Source organism: Dryobates pubescens, chromosome 10 (assembly GCF_014839835.1).
Source record: "Dryobates pubescens isolate bDryPub1 chromosome 10, bDryPub1.pri, whole genome shotgun sequence".
Classification (NCBI taxonomy): Eukaryota; Metazoa; Chordata; class Aves; order Piciformes; family Picidae; genus Dryobates; species Dryobates pubescens.
The window spans coordinates 28,550,915-28,577,771 of record NC_071621.1 but is presented as its reverse complement, the minus strand read 5'-3'; the positions used below and the strand labels follow the sequence as shown (position 1 = coordinate 28,577,771).

The 26,857-nt window shown below is 42.6% G+C and overlaps 1 protein-coding gene across 4 annotated transcripts in view; it reads left to right on the top strand.

Moving 5' to 3' along the window:
- GRIA4 (glutamate ionotropic receptor AMPA type subunit 4) overlaps positions 1 to 26,857 on the top strand; it is a 268,030-nt gene that overhangs the window by 233,671 nt on the left and 7,502 nt on the right. The window contains exons 14-15 of one of the 4 annotated variants that reach the window (XM_009905665.2): positions 22,590 to 22,704; positions 24,948 to 25,082. In XM_009905665.2, coding sequence (XP_009903967.1) covers positions 22,590 to 22,704; positions 24,948 to 25,082 — 250 coding nt within the window. Of the gene's footprint in view, positions 1 to 15,687; positions 15,803 to 22,589; positions 22,705 to 24,947; positions 25,196 to 26,857 lie in introns of all 4 variants that reach the window. The other 3 variants (XM_009905666.2, XM_054164586.1, XM_054164585.1) reach the window with 3 other exon arrangements.

Below are 26,857 nucleotides of genomic sequence, written 5' to 3'. Positions count from 1 at the left end.
TTGGAGCACAAGCCTTATGAGGAGAGGCAGAGGGAGCTGGGTTCACTTAGCCTGGAGAAGAGGAGGCTCAGGGGAGACCTTATTGCTCTCTACAACTCCCTGAAGGGAGGTTGTAGCCAGGTGGGGGTTGGTCTCTTCTCCCAGGCAATCAGCACCAGAACAAGAGGACAGAGTCTCAAGCTGCACCAAGGGACGTTTAGGCTGGATGTTAGGAAGAAATTCTTCCCAGAAAGTAAGATTGCCCTTTGGAATGTGCTGCCAGGGAGGTGGTGGAGTCACCATCACTGGTGGTGTTTAGGAAGAGACTTGATGGGGTGCTTGGTGCCATGGTTTAATTGATTAGATGGTGTTGGGTGACAGGTTGGACTCAATGATCTTGAAGTTCTTTTCCAACCTTGCTAATTCTATTCTGTGGTAAGATCCATCTCCTCAGTTGTTAATCAGTGTTGATGCTGTTTTAATTACATTCTATATCTGCTCATGATAATTTTTTCCCTTTAAATCCACTCGAACATTTGGCAATTAGTTCTCGTTGTGTGGCATTTAAATCGTGCAAAGTGTAGTTGAAAGTGAACATAAAGACCTCTCAGTTTCTTGAGGATTTAGGAATGTTTCCTATCACAGTTAAATAAGCAGACTGCTATTTTTGGCATCTCTTTCAGATAGTGGGCAATTATCCAAGATGCTTTCCAATTAGAGTGCTTTTAGTTCATCCAATTTGTAGGCCACAATGTAAGATACTGTAGCATCAAAGGAAATAATTGCCAACATTCAGACTGCATCCTTTAGTTTTTTGGCTTCCTACTTCAAGAAAAACATCAACAAATTGAAACAATTTCATTGGAAGGTGATCAAGATGGAGCTGGGTCTGGAATGCCTGCTGTGTGAGGAGGAGCTGAGTTTGTTCAGTCAGGAGCAGAGATGGCTGTGGGGGGGACACAACAGCGACCCACAGTGCCTGTGGAGAGGTCTTCAAGGAGATGGAGCCAAGCTCCTCAGAGTAGTGCAGGGTGGGAAGGTAAGAGACAATAGGAATGAACTGAAACATAAGAGTTTCAGACTGGATGGAAGGAGGAACTTTTTCCCCTGACTGGGACCAGTCTGACAGTGACACTGGTGGTCCAGAGAGGTTGTGCAGTCCCAGTCCTTGAATGTTTTCAAGCTGTAACCAGATAAAGCCCTGAACAGCTTGTATGAGCAGGAGACTGGACCAGATACCTTCTGCAGTGCTTCCCAAGACTGCACTGTGCTATGATCATAAAATTACAGATATGAAAAGGACATCTTCAGCCATCACATTCAATCTCCTGGAACTGTAGGACTATGTGGAATGTTGTAGGATCTTATACAGAGTTTTCTGCACAGTAGGTCTTCTCCCTTACTTGTGCAGAAGCTGCTTCTGGCCTCAATTATGATTTCTATGAATTAAAAGTCAATCATATTGTTCTCATCTAAATCTCATTATCATACTGAAAAAGCAAAAGACTGTGAGAGTATCTGAACTCAGCAGTGGTAGTGCTCTGTATTTCTGCTTTGCCTAAGCAGCTTTATATAGCTGCTGAGTGACTGATAGCAAGAGCTGTTGTGGAATCCCTAAGAGCAGGATCAAAAGGTGAAAGAGTTTTTTGTTACAGGAGTCAGGCCACTCAGGGTGGCTGGCTCTCACTTCCCTCAAGGTGTGAGGAAAAATTGGGAATATCTCATGGTTAAAAACTGGGTTGAGGGAATGCTTGGAGAAGTTCAAACTTAGTCTTAGTCTAGGAAGTGACTTTCTTTGGGAAACCAGAAAGATGAATTCTCTTTGAACACTTGTCTGAAAAGGCCCAAAGATTTCTGAGCAGCAGTGAAGTGCAGCTGAAGTCAAGTAATGTCATGCTGATGGGCTTAATTGTGATTCTGCCTTGATTTCCTAGGAGTATTGGAGGAAGTCAGTTGACTTTTTCACTTCACTTTCACCTTTGCAAATTGAGGCTAATGACAATTGCCCATCAACCTCAAAAAGACAGTGAGGATTAATAGCATAGTGGTTATTGTGCTGTGAATATTTAAAGTCCATTCCTACTTCAAATGTTTGTATAATTATTTCAAACCCACGGAGGTGTGTGCCTCAGAACAAATCTCACAGTCAATTTCTCAGTGTCTTTGATCAAAGAAAGTGTTTCAGGGACAAAACAATAGGGAAAATGTAGCTTCAATTAGTGGGTTTTTTAACAGTCCGTGGTCTGTGACAGCATATGTTTGTGCAGTCCCTTTAGAAAGCCATAGCAGAAATCTCCACCACTAGTGGACCCTCCAGCTTTCCTTATGAAAAGTGACATGGGCATGTGCTCAGGACAACAGCAGTGACATCAGTTGGACCACCACATCCGCTGCTAGTGACTTCCATACCTTGTTTTCTCTATATCCTGGCTGCTTTTATTTGGAACAAGCATGAGGGTTACTGTATTGATGTGGCTGTGATTTGCCTGACTGATGTGAGTGCTGGAGTGTTTGCATTTGATGCTGTGTACATGACAGTACCAATGGTGGCAACATTATTTGTCTGGTTGCCAGAGGGATTGGATTGCCCTTGTCTGATAATTTCACCTGATCTTGGACTGATGTTAGCTGGCTTCAGGGCATTTTAATTATCAGCACACTGGCTATTGGGCTGACCATCTCGTCTGCCTGCTGGCACCATTTATGTTTGTCTCAGCCTATAAGATCTTCCTCATTAACTTCTGCAATTATATTCAGACAGAAAGTCCTAGGAACTCTTCCAGCTAATCCCCATTTTGGCTGCTGACCAAATAAGGCTTTATATGACACAACTCTGGTTGCTTCATTTGTATGGTATTGATCTGCCATTAGGCAAAACACAAGTCAGCATTTCACTAAGATTCCAGTTTTGCAGCACTATTTATTGCTTGCATTGCAGTTGCAGATAGCGTTCCCACCTGGGGAATGGACCCCCTGGTTTTTCCTCAGTCTCTGCTTCTAATTAAAATAATGAACTTCAAAGTGCTTGCAATATGATTAGACCAAAACTTAAGGAACTATCTCTTAGCAGGAATCTTTCCATTTATTGCCTTCCCTCTAATCCTTCTTTATGAAAAACATCACTATGGAGTCACAAAGAAACATGTAGACAGAATTCTTTCATGCCTCTTCTCAGTCCAAGTTTCGATCTGGAAAGAGTCTATCATCTATGCAGATGCCATGAATTAGTGGCCTGTTTCTGGCAACAGTGAAAATCAAGCATCCATCCTGATTTGTCAGTGTTGCCAATGGCTTTTGACATAGTTACCATGTTAGAGTAATAACTTTGTGGACATTGATGTCAGATAATGAATTCCCTCAGAAGCAAACTGCAGTTTTGCCCTATAGCTTTCCCATGTGAAGCTGCATTCCTCACTAGGAAAAAAAAATGACTGAGCAGACTGCTTGTATAACAGCACTTGCAGTGCTATACAGTATGCTGATGGGATTTGGGTTTGTGCAGTCATTTTGTGCTTCATTCTCATTAAGGTGAGACTGGGACTTGATGGCTGAAAAGTCTAACCAGAGAGGCAAAAGATTGGTGCTCATTGAAAACTGCACCTGAAATACTAGGGGGTTTCCTTAAAGTAAAATTTCCTCTAGTCTGAATCTCCTCTCTTTTTAGTTAAAATCCTTACCCCTGGCCCTGTTGCAACAGGCCCTACTAAAAAATTACCCACATCTTTTTTATAAACCCATTTTAAGTACTGAAAGACTGCAATAAGATCTCCCCAGAGCCTTCTTTTCACCAAGCTGAACACCCTCAACTCCCCCAGCCTTTCTTCATAGGAGCAGTATTTCAGCCCTCTGACCTTTTTTATAGCCCTCCTCTGGACTCGCTCCAACAGGTCCATGTCTCACTTGGCCTGAGCAGTCCACAACTGGACACAGTACACCAAGTGAGTCATCACTGGGGCAGAGTAGAGGGGGAGAATCACCACTCTGTGTTGATGAGTTCAGCTGAGTCTGGCTACTCTGTGAATTCCTGAGAACAGTACTAGCAGTGTTTGGGGGGTTTGTTTGCCTTTTTTCCCCTTTCCTGTAGCAACTGCTAAGAACATAGCAGGAGAGGTTTTTTCCTCCAGCTGTGGCTCTTGCCACAGATACCTATGTCTCTGTCACTCTGAGACTCATTTTGTATGATTCTTCTCTGAGGACATCTCAGAAGTATTAAGTAGGATAGAGGGCTTCTGTCACCTTTTATGGAGTATCTTAAGCTGACAGTGAGGTAATTCATGAAAAATGTGTGCAGAGGTGTTCAGTTGAGCATCTTTAATTGGCAAACTCACTCCATTGTGACTCCTGATGACTTAAACTTTGGCTTCTTAAACTATTCAGTTGCTGTTACAATGTCTTGCTGATTGCAAGGAGGAAATATGGCAGCATATGATAAGAAACAGAGTAACATGAGAAGACCATGCCAAATATAGTGCCTCTTACAGAATCATGGTATGTTCATAAAGAGTGACAGTCAGCCTGGCATAAATAAAACATTGAAGTCTGATAGTGAAATCTCTTCAAATATTGCAAATTTGAACCAGCATCCAAATTTGCCAGATGATGTTCAATACTGCACTAAGAAAGATTTGAATCTGTTGTATTAGTTGCCCTCCTAGCCACTAAATCAAGCACACATTTCTATAGCACATTGAGACATGAGGCTGGTTAGGAACAAGAAAACCTAATTTTTGCAGTGAGTCCAAGAGGATATTTTACTTCCCATTATTTATAGCAGGAGTCAGCAATAAGTCCTGACTGGATTTGGAGGTCACAGTGACATTTCTTCTGTGGATGGGTGATTCAGCCTGGAGATGGGTCTTCCTGTGGATGAAAGCTGTGAAGTGTTCAGCTGAGGGTACAGTATTTCTGCCACTGCTGGGATATGTTGAATGGAGTGAAAAATTAGAAGATGCTGAAACAGCTGCCACCTGCTTTGTGCTGGGAGATTTTGAGGTAGTAAAATCTTCTGTGGAGGGTAGCCAGAGTCTGTGGTGTAATCTATCAGTGGTATCAAGCAAATTGAGACAGATATAAAGAAAGGACAAATTCTTAAGGTAGAAGGAACCAAACCATGGGTTTTTATTCAAAAAGCACTGAATTGCATCCAAAAGACAGACACTTTTCCTTAGTCTCATTCTTGGGTGAAAATAGTCACTCTCTAGCATTCAGCAGCATAAATTTAAAATGTCTTACAAATATGGCAAAGAGATTAGGTAAAAGAAAATTAGAACCTGCTGGCCACCATCAGAACATGATGAATAAGGTTTTCAATCCTGCTAAAACCAAGTCATCCATTCGGAAAGCAAATAGATCATTTGTGCAGACAGCAGACCGCAGCTCTTGGCCTTTCTTGCGGACAGAGTGACATAAGGAGTCTCAAAGGCATGTGCCTGGATAACTGAGCATAATGTCATTTATAGAGACCTGCATGAGTGCAGTCTAGGTAGGAGAGGATAGGGACAGCGTGAGTTGTAGTTAGAGCTTCACTGCTGCAGCCCCCACCACAAGCTGTTACTCCTTGTCTTTCAGTAGTGTTAATCCATGCTGATGTAACCCCTGCCTAGCACTGAACCACATCCTGTGCCCTGCTGCAAAACCCCTACCTGTCTGCATCAATACTGCCATTTTCTCTCAGGTAGGGGCCTCTAACTAGGCAGGTGAAACAGCATCTATGGATGTTTTGCTGCAGAAAAAAACCCCACGAGTTGAGTTCTGCTTCACCTAAGGTATAAAAAGGGAAGAGATTTCTGACAGCCAAGCCGAAGGTGAATATTACCCTGTCTAAAAGCATTAAGTGTTTAAGGGCTGTGTATTTAAGTCACCATTTTCCACTATTTCAAATATTAAAATACTGTCGTGCTTTCAGCAGATACATACATCTATAAGTATGTTAAAACTGGGCTGAGGATTCATGAGGTTTCTGAAGTGAGAGAGTTTCAAGGCAGTTGGCAGCGAGACTTTCAAGGCAGTTGCCGTGTGCTAAGCTGAGCCTCGGAGCGATTCCTGCAGCGTGGAGACAGTGTTACGCTGGTGCTCTGACACTTGAAAAATCTCACTCCAGTCTTGAAAACACACACATTTTGTGTTCACAGGTGCTGGACTGCAGCAGCCTATTCACTTAATCCTGCTTATGCTGCAATCAGCAGGAAAAATTGTACTTTGAAGAGCAGTTCTGCTCAACGAGAGCAGGATTAGGTAGTCATTAGAGAAAACTAAGATAGCTCAGAACTGGGAGAAACTAGTGTTTCTGCTGCTACTAAAGACTACCATACTCAACCAATATGAACAGTTCCTCTAGGGACAATTTTATGTGTCTTGTATTTACAGCAAAACTGAGTTGCCTTCCCAGGTCAGCTGCTGTTGTTTTTGCACAAGCAATATATATATTTAATTGCTTGTGCCAAAACTGTTTGCATGCTATAATTGGAATATCTTGCAGCAAAACAGCTTTCAATTTATATAAATATTTTAAACCACAGTCATCAGACTTCTAGTCTGGTGTAAATTGTCAGAACTTCTTTGAATTCAAAGTAGCTGTGGCAATTTTTAGCAGCAGTGGGTCTCCCATTAATTGGAACTCCTGCTGATCCTCAAGGTGTCAGCTTGGCTTGTATTTGTTTACAAAGCTCAGTTCGAGCAACTGAGCTGCATGCTTAGGATGTACAAAGAAACTGTAAAGGCTCACTGCCCCTGGAAATTAACCATCTCATTTGGGTGGCTAAACGAGTCACAGAATCACAGAATTGCCTAAATTGGAAAAGACCTTTTAAGATCATGAAGTCCAGTCATTAGCCTAGCACTGACAAGTCATTGACTCAACCATATCCCTAAGCAATACATCTACTGACTCTTAACTACCTTCAGGGGTGGGGACTGAGCCACCTTGTTGGGCAATCTGTTCCAATGCTTGATAACCCTTTCAGTGAAGAAGCTCATCCTAATACCCAACCTAAACTTCCCTTGGCACAACCTGAGGCCATTTCCTCTTGTTCTATCACTAGTTACTTGGTGGAACAGGAGACCATTATACTTACTTTAATTAGCCACAACTGAAAAAGACTTCAGTGCTGTTTATAAACAAATAACAATACATATGCTCTCTTGTAAAGATAATTTATTCTTAGTGTTTGTAAAATATTTTGAGATACTGCTGTGGGAGAGGTATTTTAAATGCAATCATACAGGAGATTTTTGGATGACATTGATAAATGCGAATGGAATGGAGTAGAATAGAATAGAATAGAATAGAATAGAATTGAATTGAATTGAATTGAATTGAATTGAATTGAATTGAATTGAATTGAATTAACCCAGTTGGAAAAGACCTTTGAGATCATCAAGTCCAACCTATCATCCAAGACCATCTAATCAACTAAACCATGGCACCAAGTATCTCATCCAGTCTCCTCTTAAACACTTCTAGTGATGGTGACTCCACCACCTCCCTGGGCAGCACATTCCAATGGCTAACAACTCTCTCTGTGAAGAACTTTCTTCTTACGTCGAGCCTAAACTTCCCCTGGCACAGCTTAAGACTGTGTCCTCTTGTTATGGTGCTGGTAGCCTGGGAGAAGAAACCAACCCCCTCCTGGCTACAACCCCCCTTCAGGTAGTTGTAGAGAGCAATAAGGTCTCCCCTGAGCCTCCTCTTCTCCAGGTCAAACAACCCCAGCTCCCTCAGCCTCTCCTTGTAGGGCTTGTGCTCAAGGCCTCTGCCCTTCTCTGGACACATTCAAGTGTCTCCTTCTTAAACTAAGGGGCCCAGAACTGGACACAGTACTCAAGGTGTGGCCTCACCAGTGCTGAGTACAGGGGCACAAGGACTTCCCTGCTCCTGCTGGCCACACTCTTCTTGATGCATGCCAGGATGCCACTGGCCTTCTTGGCCACCTGGGCACACTGCTGGCTCATGTTCAGCCAGCTGAACAGTATTTTCCTACCAATAGCATTACAGAAGGGGAGCCTTTATAACTCCCAGTACAAAAAGTATTTCCTATCAATTTCTGAAGGCTTTTTAAAAAGCATAATTTCAAAGTTGGCCCTTTAGTCACTGACATGTAGGTTGCTTTTCCTGTAAACACGCTCTTAACACTTCTTTAAAATATTTGCATTATCGATCCCCCAGGCCATCTGAGTATAGAGTGACGTAAGCTTTGGCTGCATCTTCCTCATTAACAGAGTGCTTGTTTCATTCCTAATTTATTAAATACATTCAGCCAGTGCCATGCAGCTTTATACTCAGTTTCTCTTGACACATTGTCAAACGCCCTTAGAGTCGGCTGCATTCGTGTCACGTTACAATCTGCCATCAGCACTTTTCAAAGCATGGTTAAAATAAACAGCTCAGAAGATGGGCAGCCTGTATAAATTTTTGCTTGGTAAGGTTGCATTTTAATTCTTCCTATTTAAAATCAGTTGAACAGATGATGTAAACAAGCTGTAAAAATGCACCCACTTGTGATTGACTAAGTAGATCTGAGACAAATCCTCAACTGTATCCAGGAAGTATTAGGTTGTGCAGTGAGAGGAGATTTTTCAAGCAGCTGTGGCCTCCTCTTCCCAAGACACCTGGGCTGGATACTGATTAGATCATGAGAGAATAACTGTGATTCACACCGCTGAAATAAGGTCACTGAACTCGGCTTTACCGGTCTCTATCTTGTCCGGTGGGAGGACCCCTTCCAGCCTGCTCCAGGAGTGCTAAGGGGCTTGTCTGGGAGATGGCTACGTCAGCAGATAGCTGCAGGGAGAGACATTCAGACTGCAAAGAAGAAAATGAGCTTTGAGTTGCTTGAAATGCATCAATTGCCAGCAGTCACTGACTGTGACATTGTTGTCTTGGGAAAGCTTCTTCCTTCAGTGAATGCCTCCTGCAGATGCACCACTGCATCCATAGCTTCACCTCTCACTGTGAAGCAGTTTACTGATCCCTGCTTCTTTCCAGGCACTACTTATGTAGGATTATATATACAACAACCTTATATGACAGTATAGTCATGGATTTTACTGGAGTAAAAAGCGAATCCCAGTATTTCACCGTTTGGTCGTATCCCCTGTGGGGCCCATTTATGGTGCTTTGGCCATTCATCATTCAGGAACTCTTTAAAGTTGGCTGTATGTTTAGAGAACCTAAGGTTAAAGAGGTGGTATCCCTCCATGTGATGTGACTTCCAAGTGACTGAGCAATTTCTGAGGTTTTCAAATCCTTGTGGGAAGGATTTACAGCAAGCCTTTTTGAAGGTCAAGGTTTCTGCTGCTGCCTCGGTAACTGCAGCAGTGGTGCCAGTGGTTCCAGGATGATATGCTATGCAATACAGCTGCAGTTTAAACAGAGCTATCATTGCATGTGTCTCTGAGTTCTGCTAGTGAGTCATGTTGGTTTTGTACATTCTGCTTGTTCCAGGTGGAAAACATCCCCAGTACTAAGTAGTGAAACAGCAATGCTGCTGTCTGTAAAGACAAAGGCAGAATTTAATCAGGATTCTGCCCAGGATTCAGGGCAGTGTTTTGCTATCTAACATGCCAGTCACACAGAATTTATGAGATAAAGTTCAGGAAGGGGATTCAGGAAAATGTCAAAGCTGTTTAAATAGCTAAGACATTTAAGTTTTCCTGGCAAAACTCTACCACTTGCCTAAAAGATTGTTACTAAATGCTCCCAGCAGAGATCCTGCCTTTGTTGGAATGAGCATTTAGGGACCTGTCTGTGCCTTTATACCATTTAGTATTCAAAAACAGGTATTCTGAGACCTGACTTCATGGGGGAGATCTCCTTTGCTACAGACTGAGTAGGCCAAGGCTGAATCCTCTGCACTGCATTTGCAGATGGTGCTGAGCAGTGCTAGCAGGTGATGCTTTCCACCATCCCATGAACCACTGTGCATACGAAGATTTTTTGAGCTGATAAAGCAACTGTGGCTGAGGCTGTAGATGATTACACAAGGCTAATAAGTACTGTGAGTAGTTGAGTCCTGTGTCCAGTTCTGAGCCCCTCAGTTTAGGAAAGACGTTGAGTTGCTGGAACATGTCCTGAGAAGAGCAACAAAAGCTGGGGAAGGGTTTGGAACACAAGCCCTGTGAAGAGAGGCTGAGGGAGCTGGGGTTGCTTAGCCTGGAGAAGAGGAGGCGCAGGGGAGACCTTACTGCTCTCTACAACTACCTGAAGGGAGGTTGTAGCCAGGTGGGGGTTGGTCTCTTCTCCCAGGCAACCAGCGCCAGAACAAGAGGACACAGTCTCAAGCTGCACCAGGGGAGGGTTCGGCTGGATGTTAGGAAGAAGTTCTTCACAGAAAGAGTGATTGGCCATTGGAATGGGCTGCCCAGGGAGGTGGTGGAGTCACCATGACTCCATGACACCATGTTTAAAAGGAGACTGGTTGAGGCCCTTGGTGCCATGGTTTAGTTGATTAGATGGTGTTGGGTGATAGGTTGGACTTGATGATCTCAAAGATCTCTTCCAACCTGGTTGATTCTGTTGTGTTCTATTCTATTCTATTCCATTCTATTCTATTCTATTCTATTCTAAATGCTGGAGAGAGCCTTTTTTGCCTGTTGGCTGTATTTAAGCTCTGGGCATTAGGCTATTGAAAGCAGAACCAGGCTTCCCATGCAGGTTGCATTTCATGTTTTAGTTTCTGGTTTCTTAGAGATGCTGAACTGCTACACTGATATAGGCATTTATAGTGTCGCATTAGGCAGAATTTGGTTCCCTCTCCCATGCTGTTGTCCTATGGCTGTCTCAAATTCCCAGCAGTGCTTGTGATGTTGGCTACTGAAGTCCCTAGCCTGGTCCACTGGCTCACGTCTTTGTGGTGCAGGGAAATCAGTTGCTAGGTTTGGATGCCACATCGTTCAGGTCATTTGTTCAATGCCTGCCTCTCTGCTTCATATGGAGAGAAGTCCAAAGGATGGGTCATGTGTTAACCATCGCTGTGACCCATACTCAATGAAGGTCAGAGTTTTACCACCTTCCCTGGGCTTTGGGCCAGCACCCTAGGGTGACCTTTTCAGCAGCAGAGGAAATATCCCTCTCTGGAATCACAGATAGTACTCTGTAAGGGGCTGGGTGGTGGCACTGTCATCTGTGCAGTTTTCTTTTGCTGACTGTGAAAGGCATATCTGCAGTTAGTACCTGTAGACTCTCTAAGTGATACTGATTAACAGCTTTAACTGTTTGTAGCTATGTGTGGGGAGATGGAGAGTTATTTTAAATGAATGAAATTTAAATGGGTAAGAATTACTTATTTCTCATCAAGCTTTTCCTACTGTAATTCTACAGGCAGCAGTCATTGTGAAGGGAGGTATCGCCATAACGCAGGGGCTGCAGATTTGCCTGAACTAGCTTGACTCTTGCATAGAAGGACTCTGTTTTGTTCTGAGTGATGGAAAAGGCAGGATTGTGCAGTGACAGCAAGGATTAAGAGTCAGATATTAAAGTACTAGCTGGTTTGCTACTACTAAAACCTTACTTTTGCAAAGATTTCTGTTCCTTTATTGAGGAACACGTTATTCTTCAGTGGGAGTTTTGACTAAGTGTGGTATTGAGAATGCAGTCCTTTTTTTTTTTTTTTTAATGATGAAAGAATGGTTTGTGCCATGGATACTCAAGTTTTAAAATGCTTTCCTCTGTGACAGAGTGAAGCACTGTCTAGGATGAGTACGAGTGATCTAGCATGGCTCTGAGGTATAGAATTGCAAACGTAGTCACCGCTGCAACGTTCAGGATCTCAGTTACAACATTTCTATGGGAGATACAGCACTGCCAAGCAGATCTCCTGATCAGAAGGAAATTACTTATTTCCACATTCTGAGGTGGACCTGGATAACAAAGGAGCAGGGAAAGCAGTGTGAAACTAACCTGGTTTTACATGGCCTGCTAGACATGATGAGGACAATAATGTGTTAAGTTTATAAACAATACGGTCTGATTTCAGAGCAATGATTGCAGCTTAAATCCACATTTACTTCTTCATCCTTTTTATTTCCATTTCTCTGTTGTGCTGTGAATCTGTCTATGGATATGGCTAATAACCCAGCTAAATAACCCTCTCATGAATGGGTTTCATCTATTTATTTATTACTCTAGGATTACTATCAACCAGCTGCAGCTTCTCTAAATGACTGTGGGAAAATTTTGCTTGGTAATCTTTAATGCTCCAAAAGAGAAATTCAACCATTTGGCAAGCGAGAAACCTCTCTTCTTCCAACATGGAAATTAAACATGAAACTTAAATTATTTGTCAAAAGAAAAACTACCTAGGTATTTTTCATTCATCTTAGATTATCCAGGTCAAAGTAGACATTAACTTGAAAATCCTGTGGGGGAAAAAAACCAGTTTTAAGTTGTCAGGTAAAATCTTCATCCAAGATAAAATAAGGTTAAAAAAAAAAACCCAAACAAAAACTTCCTAAGGATTTTAGCATAAGGACTTGATCTAATTCAGTGAGCTTTAGAGTTCATACTTGAGAGACATTACAGCTTACAGGAAATAGTATGAAGCTGCTTTTACGGATAGGCTGATTGATAGAGCTTCCCATCTGCTTTAAAGTAAGGCTGTGCCTAAGTGGCTCATTGAATTGAGACTGATATTCCTTGAGATACATTTCATTTTTCATGGGAGTGATCACTCCTTTCCACATCTGTAGTACTGTCAAAGCAATTGTTTGTGTTATTGCCACCCAGTGTGACAGTTAGACATAGAGGCCTTAAATGAGACCTTGGCTGTTGAAGAAAGGAAGGGTTTTGACACTGCCATTGTAGACAGCAGTCTCAAGCTTCATAGCTAAGCCATTTTCAGAATGGCTCAATGTCAAAGAAATAGCATTTCTAGGGTCCTCTTTCATCTCTGGCTCAGTCCCAACATCCTTAGAAAGGTAAAAATTACATTCAGTGTACTGGAAACTAGTCTGTAAAGTGTCAAGGTTACCTTTCTGAATGGGGCAAACAAGCCAAAAGCACAGGCTTTGTAACCAAAAAGCTGAGTAGGAAAGAAATCTGTAGTAAATATGACTGGTTCAAAAGCAATTGCTTCCAAGAACAAAAGGGACAAATGAACAGTTTCATTCCAATTTTGCAATTGCTCCTCTCCCTCTGGAGTGTGAACCATAATTAGAGCACTTATACAAAATCACATTTGTCAGCCTGGCTCCTCAATTCCCCTTATAGCTTTATCCACAAAGAGCAGTATGTTATCACTCTCTCTACAGCCTACAGTTCTCATCTTCACTTCAGGGACAGACAAGCAATTAGTTTATCTGTATGGAAAATCTTGAATATATGTAACCACAGTGAAGCTAGGTGAAGTCAGGTCTACTCACGAGCAATTTCCAGACTTCACGACCACCCAGCTAAGACCTGTCTCAGTTCCAGCAGGAGCTCTTTGAAAAACTTAACAGAAGACACTAAAGGTACATCCCCCAACTGATTTTTGTCCTACAAATGGACCAGTGTTGTAAGGAACAATCCAGAAGCTGTGAAATACTTTTGTCTGTACCTGCTCGCCAGGAAAATAATCTCTCCTTATGAGTGAGAAAAAAGATTTCCATTCTAAGACCAGGAGGGAGCCCCAGGGACCAGACATGAGCTGCCTCTAGAGAGGGTGAATCACAAGCCCCAGTGGCTTCTGGTGCCATAAGATCTGATGGAGCCCTGCAACCAGAGGATCTCTTTTCCCCAACCTTTCTGTGAACGGTTTGAAGGTGTTGCATCCTCCCATAATTGATGAGGGGAAGATGTCATTGACAGACATAGCTCTTGCTACATTGCACTCAGCCCTAACAGACAGAGCTTGACAAGATTAAATAAATTCAGAGAGAAACTCTGTCTTTCTCAATCATGTATTGTCCCTGAAGAGCAGTATTTAAGCCTCTGGCACCTCACAGATATTTCTCTCCCTTTGGAGATGAATCATGCTTCAAGCATATGATGCCACTGCTGTACATCTCTCTGTAGATCCACAAGCAAGCCTGGGCAGACACTTCTGGCAAGTGTCTATTCACCAGGAATGTACATGTCTGGTAGGCATGGATAGGGACCACTGAATAAGAAAAAAGGAATAGAAAACTCTATTATTATGAATAGATATTGGGATAGTTATGTACCATTAGAATACGTGGCTGTTGAAGCTCTTAGTAATAAAGATAGGAAGTCATGCACTTAAGTAGCAGCAAAGGTTCCTCAGAGGTGATGAAGGCTGCATAAATGCATTGGCACATTAGTTATCAACTGATTTTAAAATGTCATATAGTGACTGTAGTTCTTACAATAAATACAGATGCACTACATCTGGGTTTGTATTGTAATCTTTCCTGCCTACCCTCTGCCATCCAATCTCAATTCTCTCTGGAGACCTGAAATCAGAAATCTCCTAACATGCACAGAAGCAACCCCATCCTAGGACCATCTGTGGCTCTTTCTTGCTTGAGTTTCAGTGCATTCCCAGCAGCCTTGAATTCATACAGAAGCAGTGATTCTGTGCTTTAGCTATTGTACTGGCAACCTCCCTCTGGCTGTACAGTTCCAAAAATCTTAGGCATTTCTCTGCTCCAAAAAAAGAGCACTTAAACATGAGACAGAGGATACTAGGTTCACCCAGCCTTTCTCAGTATGTTGTGCCTGCACCACTGTGCTGCTAGCAATGCAGGATTTGTCTTCCATCCAGTGTTAGCACAACACATTAAAAACTTCCAAAGGAAAGGTCCTCAGGGCATCCTGCTTGTATCTCAGCATCCAGCAAATGGGCTGGGTTTGGTCTTCCCAGTGCTCAAGCTTCTGCTTGGCCACAGTGTCTCCACATTTCCTCCAGCGAGGTTTCCTTGCCACCACCACCTTCCTCCCACACACTGTGGGTGCCATTCAGACTGGGAGACAGGGTGGTCTCCCAGGATATCAGGGAAGTGCCTGGAGTCACAGCTTTAGGACCCTAGGTCTTACATTTCAGTTAAGGGTCTACTGTGCAAATGGAGCAGGACTCTAGAGCCTGCATCCCAAATTACAGATGTGCCTACAGCAGGTGACGAAGCTTCAGATGGGTGGGACTCCTGGCACCTCCTCTTTGTGCATTGTTTGCCATTGAACGGATCTAGAGAGCATCACAGGCAGCCTGCAAGCTGTTAGCACTCTTCTTCAGCTTTACCTTACACTCCCTGTTTCTGCAACCTTAGGCCATAACTTGTGTGGTATCTCTCTGAAATGCTCTATGTCAAAACTGGGTGTGTGATACAGTGACTGGCAGCATCTAGCACAGGCTGTCTGCATCTTGCCTCTTTAGTATATATGGGAATGCATTTTTCCCATCTGCTTGCAGAATCAGCCTGGGCCCACACTAAACACATTCCAAATATAGAGTCAAATAAATCCGTGCAGATTGTTTATAATTCCAGACAGAGTTTTAGCATCATTTTGCAAAAAAATAAAAAATAAAAAATAATAGTTTGGGTTGGTTGATAGAATTTTCTTGTTAAAATTCAAACCATTCTGCAAACCATTTCTCGGCAGTTTTCGCATGTGAAAGTGCCCACGTTTATCTGCGCCGCCAAAGGCTTTGAAATATGGAAATGAGAGGTTTATTTAGCGTGTGGCTCGAGCTTGTAAACCAGCTTAAGTCCTCATTCCTTCTAACATCTTAACAGCTGTGCAGTTTCTTACAAAATATGTTTTATCGTTTCAAGAAATGCTGTTAACCTCGCAGTTTTAAAACTGAATGAACAAGGCCTCTTGGACAAATTGAAAAACAAATGGTGGTACGACAAAGGAGAATGTGGCAGCGGGGGAGGTGACTCCAAGGTTAGCCTCAATGTCACCAAAAGCGGGTAAACAGTATGTGAAGTAATTGGTGCATCTGCTGGGGTTTTACCTGCAAGAAAACGGCTCCGCCGGTAGCGCAGCAGCACTGCCGGTGCCTGCGGTTGACACCTAGGTGTATGCAATTACTGTCAAAGCAAAAATATTTGCGTTGGTTTAAGCGCCCCCGGGGAAGCTCTTAAACAGGCTCCACTGGGAGATCTATCACTGGGCTCCAGAAACCTGCATCTCCCGAAATCACGATGAGGCATCTCCAAGCTCGCTCTTGTGAACGAGCGCTTTGGAACATTCAGGAGCAAGTACCAGCTCAGACTGTGTTTTCTGCTGTATGGTACTATCCCAAATATTCTTCAGTGACAGTAGAGGGAATGGGTGCAAATCAGTCTGACTAGCTCCTCGCAGTATTCATGGGCCAGGCTCAGGGATCTGCTATTGGCACAAACAGTACCAGCACAAATCACGGTTTTCAAAGGAGTATTCCAAACAGGAGGACAAATTTCAGCTAAAATATCTTCATGCCGATGTTTTCTGGTGTCTTACCAGCAAAGCAAAATCCGTGGTGGTTCCCTAAGCAGAATTTGTCAGATAGGAGTTCTAGGCTGAATTTTAGGCTGAGATGATGACAGCTTCTTATCCTTCCTGTATTTCCATATCTCCCATATGGTCAGTGCCACTACTTCCTTCCCTTGACTCACAGCTTCCTTTTGGGAAACTGCCTTGTACTAAAAAGAAGCAAAGATTTATCGGTGAAAGATGGTGAAGCAGGTGAGAAGGAAGCTATTAAAAATACCCCTTCCATGCCAGGCAGCATGTAATAATGCTTATTTATGTGCTTGTGTGTGAAGAATATATATAAGAGAACGCTACTCAGTTAACTGTTTGGGCACAGAGGTAGTCAGATAGAGATGATTAAATTTGACTGATTTGTCATTCACAGTTTATATAGCTTTCCTTACAGTTGCCTACATATATTTTTTCTGACTATTTTCTCTCCTTTAGTGCTCCTCCTCTTTCATGCTGTGTCCTGGCCTCAGGGACCATCCCTTTGGCTGTTCTGCACTCACCCAGTATTGGTCCCTTAATCCTCTTCACTTTGCCTTTGATCCTGCTGTTCTACCTATTTTCCCCCCACCGCTCTGCTTGCCACCAGTCACAGTTTCAGAAATGGTCTCTATTTTCTCTTTCAAAGTGCTGAGGTTCATTAGACCTTACAGCACTTGCCTGCAAGTTGAGCAGACACCAACTTCTGGTAAGAAAGTTGACAAGTTAACCATAAATCTCACACGTTGTTACTATTATATCCTCCACCCAAGCCCTGAGCATTTTTGGGGGAGGGTGCTTATTTCATCTTTTTTAGTGCCACAGGCAGGGAGTCACATCATTAAACTGCCTCCATTTTCCTAGAATCCACTCCTCACAAACCTGCTGTGGTTGAAAGGTGAGATAAAAGCTAGGCAGAAAACTAAGGATGCTTTTCCCTGATGACCAGCCACTGATGCTTTGAGTCATGAAGCAGGAAAAGGGCAGCAGCTAATGGTAGCAAGAAAGACAGGGCTTCACCAGGAAAATGTCTGGAAGTGCTGAAGGAACAAGCTTGGTGTGATGTGGTGTGATGGCAAGTGACAGAAAAAAGGAGAGAGAGGAAAAAAAAGTAGAAAAAACAGGCAAGGAGCACAATGCACAGAGAAACAGGGCGAATCCACGAGTGCAGGAGGCAGGAAAGAACACATTGCTAATGGAAATGAACCAGTAGTGACACAGATAGTTCAGGATGCAGTAAAAAGTATGGTGGGCAAGGCAGCAAAGGGTGAAGAACCTAGTGGAGTTCAATCTGTGGTCCTAGGGCTATATACAGCCTGCCAGGAACATTCAGATGACCTCAGGCCTGTTTCCTGCCACACTTTTTCCCAAGCACAGCTGAGTTAGTAGGCAGTACCAGTGCTCCAGGAAAGCTCCAAGTCTGTCATGGACATGCCCTGCCCGCATTCAATAGGACCATGCACAATACAGGGACAGACAGACATTACCAGGCTTCTCAAATTCTGCATTGCAGCAGCATCTGATCTTGTTTTGGGGTTTTGTTTTGTTCTTTAAACTACAGCTACTCTGACTTCACACAGTGTTAGCCATTTATCATTTACAAAATCCATTTCCTTATTCAGGAACAGTCTTACAGGTTTGGATCAATTAAGGTCAATAAGACCCTTTCTACTGAATTAATGGAGCTCTAAATGTTTTAATTTTATATGCTAGCAAATGATCATTAGTGGAAGAGCCAGGACACCATGCACTGTTGCAAACCTGACAGCTACCAGCAAGTTCTGAACTAAGCTCTTAAGTATCTCTAGCTAATACTTCTTTTCACTGTATGAATTTAAGAAGAACAAATCCTAAGATTTGGTAGCAGCTCCAGTCCAAATTATAGGGTCTCCTACTGTCTCAAACAAGAATAAGAACATCCTCTTCTCTTGAAAGAAATACAGCACCTCAGACTTGACTGATAATTGTGCTGCTACTATTTGAGATTCCCTAGTCAGAGTAGGAGAATGTAGACCCAGAACAACCCTTCATGAACATACAGAGGACTGTAGGAATTGGGGAGTTTCATGAGATCTCAGCAGTTCTCCAAAGGTTTGCATTGTTCTGTAAAAACAGTGTTTCTCCTACCTCCATTCTGTGCTGTTTTTCTCATTCCCTGTAGGGAACAAGCTTCCAGAATTCAGAAAGACAGTTCGGGGAGCTGCCCTGTGTGAACCACCAGCAGCTTAGTGACCTCAGTAATTAAGTCATGTGTGAAGATAAAACGGAGGTCTCAAAAGCAATTGAGTGCTTTTGCAAGTGTTACCTCAGGTCTCAAGTGTATGCCATCATCATTTCACTTGATGCATGGGAAGGTACTGAAGCACAGTTCCTGCCACTCCATTGTTTTTACAAAAGTATGAGTGGAAGGAAGCTGTGCTGATGGAGCTCTGCTTTGGTCTCTGCTGGTAGCCCTCAGAAGAATATGGTGGTCCCTGTTTTTTGTTCCCCAGATGAGACTGGCCTTTTACTTCATTAGAGGCTTGGCCATGAGTGGGTAATGAAAATTCTCCTAAACCATACTCATGATTGCATTTTGAAAATCCTTGTCTACCCAAATTCTGTATTGGTTTCACAATCAATCAGTATTGTTATTTAAATTCTGTAATTGCCCACTCCTTGCCCTGAACACAACTAACTCAGAACTTCATTAATGCCATTTTAAAGCACTGTGATTTTGCTGATATTGCTGGTACAAGATGCAGCCCCAGGCTCTTAAAAAGGAGCCCTTCCAACAGCGAGTGACTGATGACAGGATAGAAGGAAATGAGTAAGAAACTGAGAGAGGAGGTGGAAGGGCTGAGAACATGATGAAAAGGTAGAAAATCAGTGTCTCTCTGCCCAAGTCAGGCTGCACTGGCACTGACTTCAGCATGTGGGTCACAGAATATTTTTAACTGCTACATGGCACAAGTGCTTCTCCATAGATGAATGGTAATTTTAGGTATTATTTCTCATTTATTATCCTTACAGGAAACCAAGGCAGATGGCTTCCATTTCTATACAACAGCAGAGATCCTTGGCAGCTGTACATTGGAGAAAATACACAGATTTTCACAAACTCTTGTCAGTTTACTCTAGTTGAAGATTTAGCCCAACATTAGAAATTCAGAAATCACTAAGCAGCTTGGAACAAAAAAACCCACCAAACAAGTATAGAGTAATTTTCCATTGTCATATTACGTATACAAGACTGAACTTGATGGGAAATTTAACTCCCAAGTGCTGAAATTGCCTTCTGTATACGACTTAAGGACTTTGCCCTTACTCACGTACAGCAAATCATACTGATTTGTACTTTCTGCCACCTTTAATGTCAGTGGGACTATTGGTCAACTGATTGTGTGAGCAGTGTAGTAACAAGTTGCATTGTCCAACTTCATGAGTGGCACAGTCAAAATTATGCCTGTTTTCAAAGAAAGGAGAGATGCCCACATAAGCAACTTGCCCAGAAAACCAAGGTGATCTGGGCATTCATCTCCAGTGGGGAGCTGTCGAAAATTTCCTGCTGTAATGAAAAGTGCTAAAAAAAAAGGAAGGGAAGGAAAAAAAGGGGGGGGTGGGAAAGAGCCTAAATTTGCTACACCTGCAATCACTTACTGTGACTGCAAACAGTAACTTATGTTGCTATTCTTAAATAGGTAAGCAAAAATCTTCCTTTTCCACTTTGCAGCCCCTCAGTCTGGGCTGCTTGGTTTGGACCGTGTATATTCCCCATCGCAGATGGTTGATTTGAAGTGGGACAAAACTCCCTGTTCTGAGAGTGTAAAGTGTTTTTTAAATTTGAATGAAAATATAGTGAAAATATTTTAACAATTTGATTTTAGGTTTAGGAGGGACTGCTTCTCACTCGTCACAGCTAGGACTGGCTGAGGGGACGTGTAAAGGACACACCACGTCTCAATTCACACATCCTGTCTAAGGCACGCCACAACATGAGAGGCAGAGGACAGGTTTCACCAAACTTTGCAGCACCTCGATTCAGAAAGTGTTCCAGCAGAAAAAATGGAAAGGAGAAACAAGGGCCTGGCCTTAGGCTCAGCATTGGCCATATTCCAGTGAAAAGGGGGAATTGCCTCATCTCTACTGGCTGTTGCCATTGCATTTAGTTATAAATTGAGGACAGTGTGGCAATTTTAAGCATGACATTGATTGCTTTTCACAAAGGAAAACCTAAGAGCTTCCTTGCAGAGACAATGCAGAAGGGATGACATTGAAGGAACTGCAGCTGCAAAGAAGAAAATACCTCTGCCTGTATCAAACTTTATACACCTAAACTGTTAGACTGAAAAAAAAAAAACAGGGCTGGGAGACATCTGTTTTCTGACCTGTCCCAGCTTGCTGCTGGTCTTGACAGTTCATACAGAGCCCTAATTATCACTTCAATCAGTTTAATCTGCAACAACTCCACAGGCTTCTGATTGACCATGAGAGAACAGTACCTGAATGTCCCTCGTCAAGCTGCTGGGATTTAGGAGCACTGAACTGTGGCTCAGTGCGAGTACATGACATGTTACAGATGATGGCTGTCCCAATAATATTAATTATTCCAGGCTTTTACTAGAAGCAAATAGAGGATCATATTGGGAGGAAACTTGCCAGCATCCCAAACTGCTACCCATTCGTTTCACAGTTGTGGGGCTCTCATATTTCACCATCAACCTGCACAACCTGCTGCCAGGAAGCCTGAAGACAAAATTTACGTTTGAGTAATGTAAAAAGTGAAGAAATAGGCATTTTCTGTTCTAGTTCCATATGACTTAATTACGGGGATTTGGAGAGTGAACAAAGCATTTCCTTTATTTAAAGGGGCCACTTTAGAGTACCTCACACAACTCTAGTTGTCAAAAGTTATCAATTCTCTGAGATCTCAAGGCTTCCTAAGTAGTAAATGAAAAGAGGTGGGCATCTTGAGAGCATGCTTCATTCTTTGTTAAGACTGGTATCTATGTCCACCTTCTGGAGCTACCTATCTTTTCCCCTTACCTGCAGGGAGGCCTAGACAGACAGTCAAAGCTTGGGGCGTAAATTACAGGTGAAGAAACTGAGATGAAGTGAATCCCCTGCTTTATGTATACATATAAAGAGTAATCAGAATGTATGATCAGGTCCTATGTCATATACCATCACCAGAAGGCTATCTGTCACATGCTATTTCTTTTATCTACCTCCTTCTCTGATATATATTGTATTTTCCTGCACACCTGCACATAAATGGATACCCATATGCCTACTGCATTAAGAATTGGACAGTCTGTGATTCCAAGTGGAAATGGCATAAAATGAATCTGCTGTTAATTCCATAGATTTTTAGAAAATAGACTGGTACAACTGCATGAAGTTTTATTACCATAATACTCTTAAGATTATTCACTGAGTTTAAGCAACTTCAGTGTAAGCTCCCAGCAGTTCATGACTTTCAAGACATCAGATTAAGTTTCATCTCAATATTAAATTCGGTTACGTCACCTGCAGCCAATACCACTAGTAAGCAAAGATATTCCAAGTAGTAATTTCTCATCAGCCTGGGACCCTTAAAAGGCTTATGTGAATAAGGATGATTTAAGGAAAAAAACCCTCCCAATTTGAAAATAATGTTAAAACAGGAAATTAAATGGAAAGATTGATTGACATGTTCTTAGCTGAGGATAAAGGCATCACAGCTCTCCCCCTAAATTCTCTGCATGCAAACCTCCTGATTACAGGTCTGTGCCAAGTGGTTGCAGGCAGCAAACCGCACAAAGTATCTCCTTTCTCTTGCCAGGCTAATTTTGAGGGCAGTAAATGAAATAGCTGTAGCCAAGTCACATTATTAGTTTTGTACGCATGCAAATTACAAACAGATTGACAGCGGGGAACATAAACGAATCTGTTTCTGAAGTCATATATCCAGTTGCATTGTATATGTCTCTGAGAGGTGTGTTGTTAAGATGCCTAAGCCAATAGTTTTGGGTTCACAGTAATTGCATACTATTTATTTACAAATCTTCCCCAGCAGTATGTGCCTGTTACCTAAAGCGATGGAGCAGGTCCCGGTCATATGTCTGTCTCTAAACCTGGGCCAACAGTACATGACATAGCACCCACTGTGGCCTCTGCTCTGTCACTTTGCAATGCGATTCTATGTAGTTTTACTTGAATAACATAAAATAACATATATAATGTTATTTATGTTATTTTCCACGTGAAGAACTCCTGTAAACCTTGCCGTTTTGAAACTCAGTGAGGCAGGCGTCTTAGACAAGCTGAAAAACAAATGGTGGTACGATAAAGGTGAATGTGGACCCAAGGACTCTGGAAGTAAGGTCAGTCGCTGCAGTTCGGGACCTACTATCGTGTTCACAAAGCAGTAAAGGAAGCGATGAACAAAATTACTTATAAATGAAATAAGCAGCCGTCGACACGGAACAAGTCGGCTTCGCCCCATCGCGCTGGGGGTCACGCTTTAATTTAAAGAAGCACTATTGCTTTTTATGGTCTTCTGCGATACAAATCCCCAAACACCCTCCTATGCAGCCGAGGCATCTGCTGAAGACTTGCAGTGCAGGGGTTTTGTTTTCGGGAGGCAGGCTGGGTTAGTTGTTTCCTTCCTGCCTAGGCGGGGAGGGACTTTTACTTAGGAAATGTCCCTTCGTGCCTTCTCCTTTTGGAGCTGGCCTCCCTCAGCAGTTTTCTGAAAAGGAGAAATGCTAGTGGGAAGGATTGCCTTTCATCGCTGCCCGGGCTGGCTGTGCCTGGCTGCCTTTGGGAAGGTCTCTGGTTCCTTGGGAACCAAGGAAGACTTAACTTGAGCTTTGAAGTGAAAGGCTTCCATAATTAATGGATTTCTACAGCTTTCAGTGTTTACCCTAGTCCATTCCCAAACAATAATCTTGACAGCTGCAGTGAGCAGAGCCTTCTCAATTTCTCTCTGTTTGGTTACAAACACAGAAGCGGATATTTTCTGATGGCTGGGAAGCACCACAGTCAGTGCCAGCCCTGCATTCAGCAAAGCTGAAATTTCTTCACAGTAGCTGTCTCTGTGCCAGGCTGTGCTGTCCTGAACTAAAAATTATGATGGGCAGCAACTGTCTGCCGCTGGCATGTCCTGAGAGTTACCCTGATGGATGGAGAGCAGGTAAAATTAGCCTGGGAAACAAACTTCCAACACATTTTCATTATCCTGGCAAGTGCTTTGGAGAAAGGAGTGAACATCAGTCAATATGATGGCAGAACACCTATACAGGACAGATGAGAGAATCTCAACCCACCACTTACGTTAGGTCAGGTCCTTTTCTGTCCTGCCTCCTCCTTCTCTGCAAGCACCATGCTAGCAGTTACCAAAGGAGGAATACAGTCACCTCCAAGTTACTCAGTCCTTTTAGCCAGCTAAAAAGAGAGACAAAGCAGATCTCAGCTATAAGCCCCAAACACCTCTGTACACCCCTGGGAAATGTTGCTGTGCTAATCTACTGATTACACAACAAATAGTGCCTCTTTAAATTAAACATCCAAACATTTTGCATTCTTTGTAAGTTACAATTTCATAGAGATTACAATGGGAAGTTAAATGCTCGCCTTCCTTTAGGTAAAGATTATAGAGTCTGCATAAGAATAAAGCTTTATAAGTACCTTAAGGCACACGATGTAGCATATGGAAGTCAGTCCTGAGAGAGTTCCTTGAGAACTGAACTGTGCTAAAAATGCACATGGCTTTCAAATTAAAAAGATACCATTTATAACTGAGCAGTGAAGTATAGAGAAATGCAGAACAGTTATTTACTACAGTGTGTCCGAGAAGGTGATCATTTCTGAAATGATGTGTGTTCCATAATTTGCTAAAGAAAGTTCTCACTGTTGTCTAAATTATGAGTAATGTAAGATTCCATAAACTGCTATTTCAAATTACACTGTTGCTGAGCCTTAGTAGCCCCTGGGCATGTTCCAGAACTGTATCTATAATAAAACAGAAACAAAAGACAATAACTGGTAAGAGGCAAATACATCATAATGTGTATGGAACAGAGTACACTTTCAAAGGAAGTGTTTGTTCAAAGACATAACTGAAGCCTCACATGTTATTTTCAGCTGTCACTTAAGTATCAGAAACTCAGCCTGGCTCGTTTAAATTAACAGCAATGCCTACCACAAGTGCAGTTCCTGGTTTTGTAAAGATCAAGCAGAGTTCTGTCTAATACAAATGGATTTCTGGATTCCAAGGCTTTTAAAGAGCTTTACATAAATGCAGTTTTATATCAATACTGGAAAGAGCTAGATGTGCCATTGCTTAATTATCCACTTAATGGAACAAATGCATTGCAGTAAGCAAGCAATGACATCCTGGTACGTTGGCAACATATTTATAGCATATTTATAGCATATTTATGCCGACCAAGAAAACCGAGCACTTGCAATATATTCTGTAGATCCAGATAGGTCACATTTTGCAAGAATTAGGTCATTTTAGCTAAGCTTTGTGATTTATTTCTGTTTCCAATGTTCTGATGTGTAGTTTGTGTTCCTGGGTGTCTGTTTTCCAGAATTAACTGTGTCGCTTCTGTTTCCCCAGGACAAGACGAGTGCCTTGAGTCTCAGCAACGTTGCTGGAGTCTTCTACATTCTGGTTGGAGGCTTGGGCTTGGCAATGCTGGTGGCTTTGATAGAGTTCTGTTACAAGTCCAGGGCAGAGGCGAAACGAATGAAGGTGGCAAAGAGTGCACAGACTTTTAACCCAACTTCCTCGCAGAATACCCAGAATTTAGCAACTTATAGAGAAGGTTACAACGTATATGGAACCGAAAGTATTAAAATTTAGGGGTAGGACTTAGGGCCTACTACAGTGAGTGGGTGATGCATCTTGTAATGCAGTGTTGTGACATGTCTGTCTAGTGGTGCTTGCTTCTGAACAGAGCTTTATATTTTGGAAAACTTCAGTGCAAAGTGGTTCAGTTCTTTTGGCTGCAGATGTACAGTACACTATTCTATGTTGCTAATAGACATCTGCATTGCAAGGAATTTTGAACGTGCGAAACGCATTGTTAACAACTTAACGTTGTTGAATCAGTTGGGAGATTGCAAGTATTTGAAATTGCAAAATACATATTCAGAGGGCCAGTGTTTAATTATTTGATTGGCCAGTCTGTTTTCCTGCAGATTTGCACTGTACTAGTGACAAAGTGCAAGTCTTCCTTGTTCGATGTTGGCCCTAACTGGACTTTGTTACAATCAAGGTCTAGCATAGGCAACGTCACTGAACCAAACTTAACCTAATGGAAGACAAGGCACTGTTACAAGAAGTCTAAATGTTGTTTTACCTTCTCTCCCTCCTCCCTACCCTATTCCTTCACCCTCTGTTTGTTTTATGCTAATTGTGTGGCATTTTTTTTCACAATATTCTACTTCAGGTCAACCTTTGCCCACTATAGTAACCACAAAAAGTCACTAACCAGTGAAGACACCTTGATTTTCATCCTCAGCTTTCAGTAATGTACCCCCTTACCTAGCTCAGGACTATTGGATCTTAAATGTTCATGCAGTGATTTTGGAGACTGAATCACTGACCTTGCCAAGCTACATCCTGCATAGTTACCCTGGGCAGGGCGTGCAGGGATGTTTTACTTGTTCTCATCCATGCAGTGAGTATCTTGCCAACCAATCATTAGACAAATCAGCTCTCTGACCTTTGCAAACGGCACGTAGCAGCAAATTTTGCTTCTAGGTATAACTTTTATGTAGCTCCCAATCTGTGCTGGCTGCTTTATAAATGAAGGTGCAGCTAGGACCCTGCCCTTTTCTGTTACCTGGAGCTTTCTTGCCCGCACAAATCACAAGCCACATCGCCGTTGTTAACAAAAAGCCTGAGCTGCATTTCCCTGAAACCACTGAGCCATCCCTGTAGTGGAAGCAAGAAACAAAAAAAAAAAGAGGGAAAGGAGATAAACATTACAGATTAATATGTTGCCACCTAGAAAACGTTGTGGAGGAAACAACTGGAGGTGCAATCACTATTTTTTATTTATTATTTATATAGCGCTGGAGTAGACGGCGCTGTACAATAGGTGAAGTGTGCCAAACACATAACAGGTCCCTGTCCCGAGGAGCTTACAGTCTAAAGGCACAGCCGGTACAGTACCGAACCATACAGTACAGAGCAGACACAGAGTGAGCAGAGAATGGTGTTTGAGCATGGTAGCTGGAGCGCTGCAAGGAATAGGTGGGTTCTCGGGGGGGCGAGGGAGGGGGGGTTGGTGTATGCTGGCTGGGAAACTACCCCAAACATACTGTCACTGTGTAGCTGTCATTTGTGCCCTCTTGTACAAGAAGTCATGACCCTGGGTATATTTTAACTGTGATAGAGCTGCCTGATGTCTCCATTGTAGAACATATAGGATAGGATAGGATAGGATAAGGATAAGGATAAGGATAAGGATAAGGATAAGGATAAGGGAAAGGGAAGGAAAGGGAAGGAAAGGGAAGGAA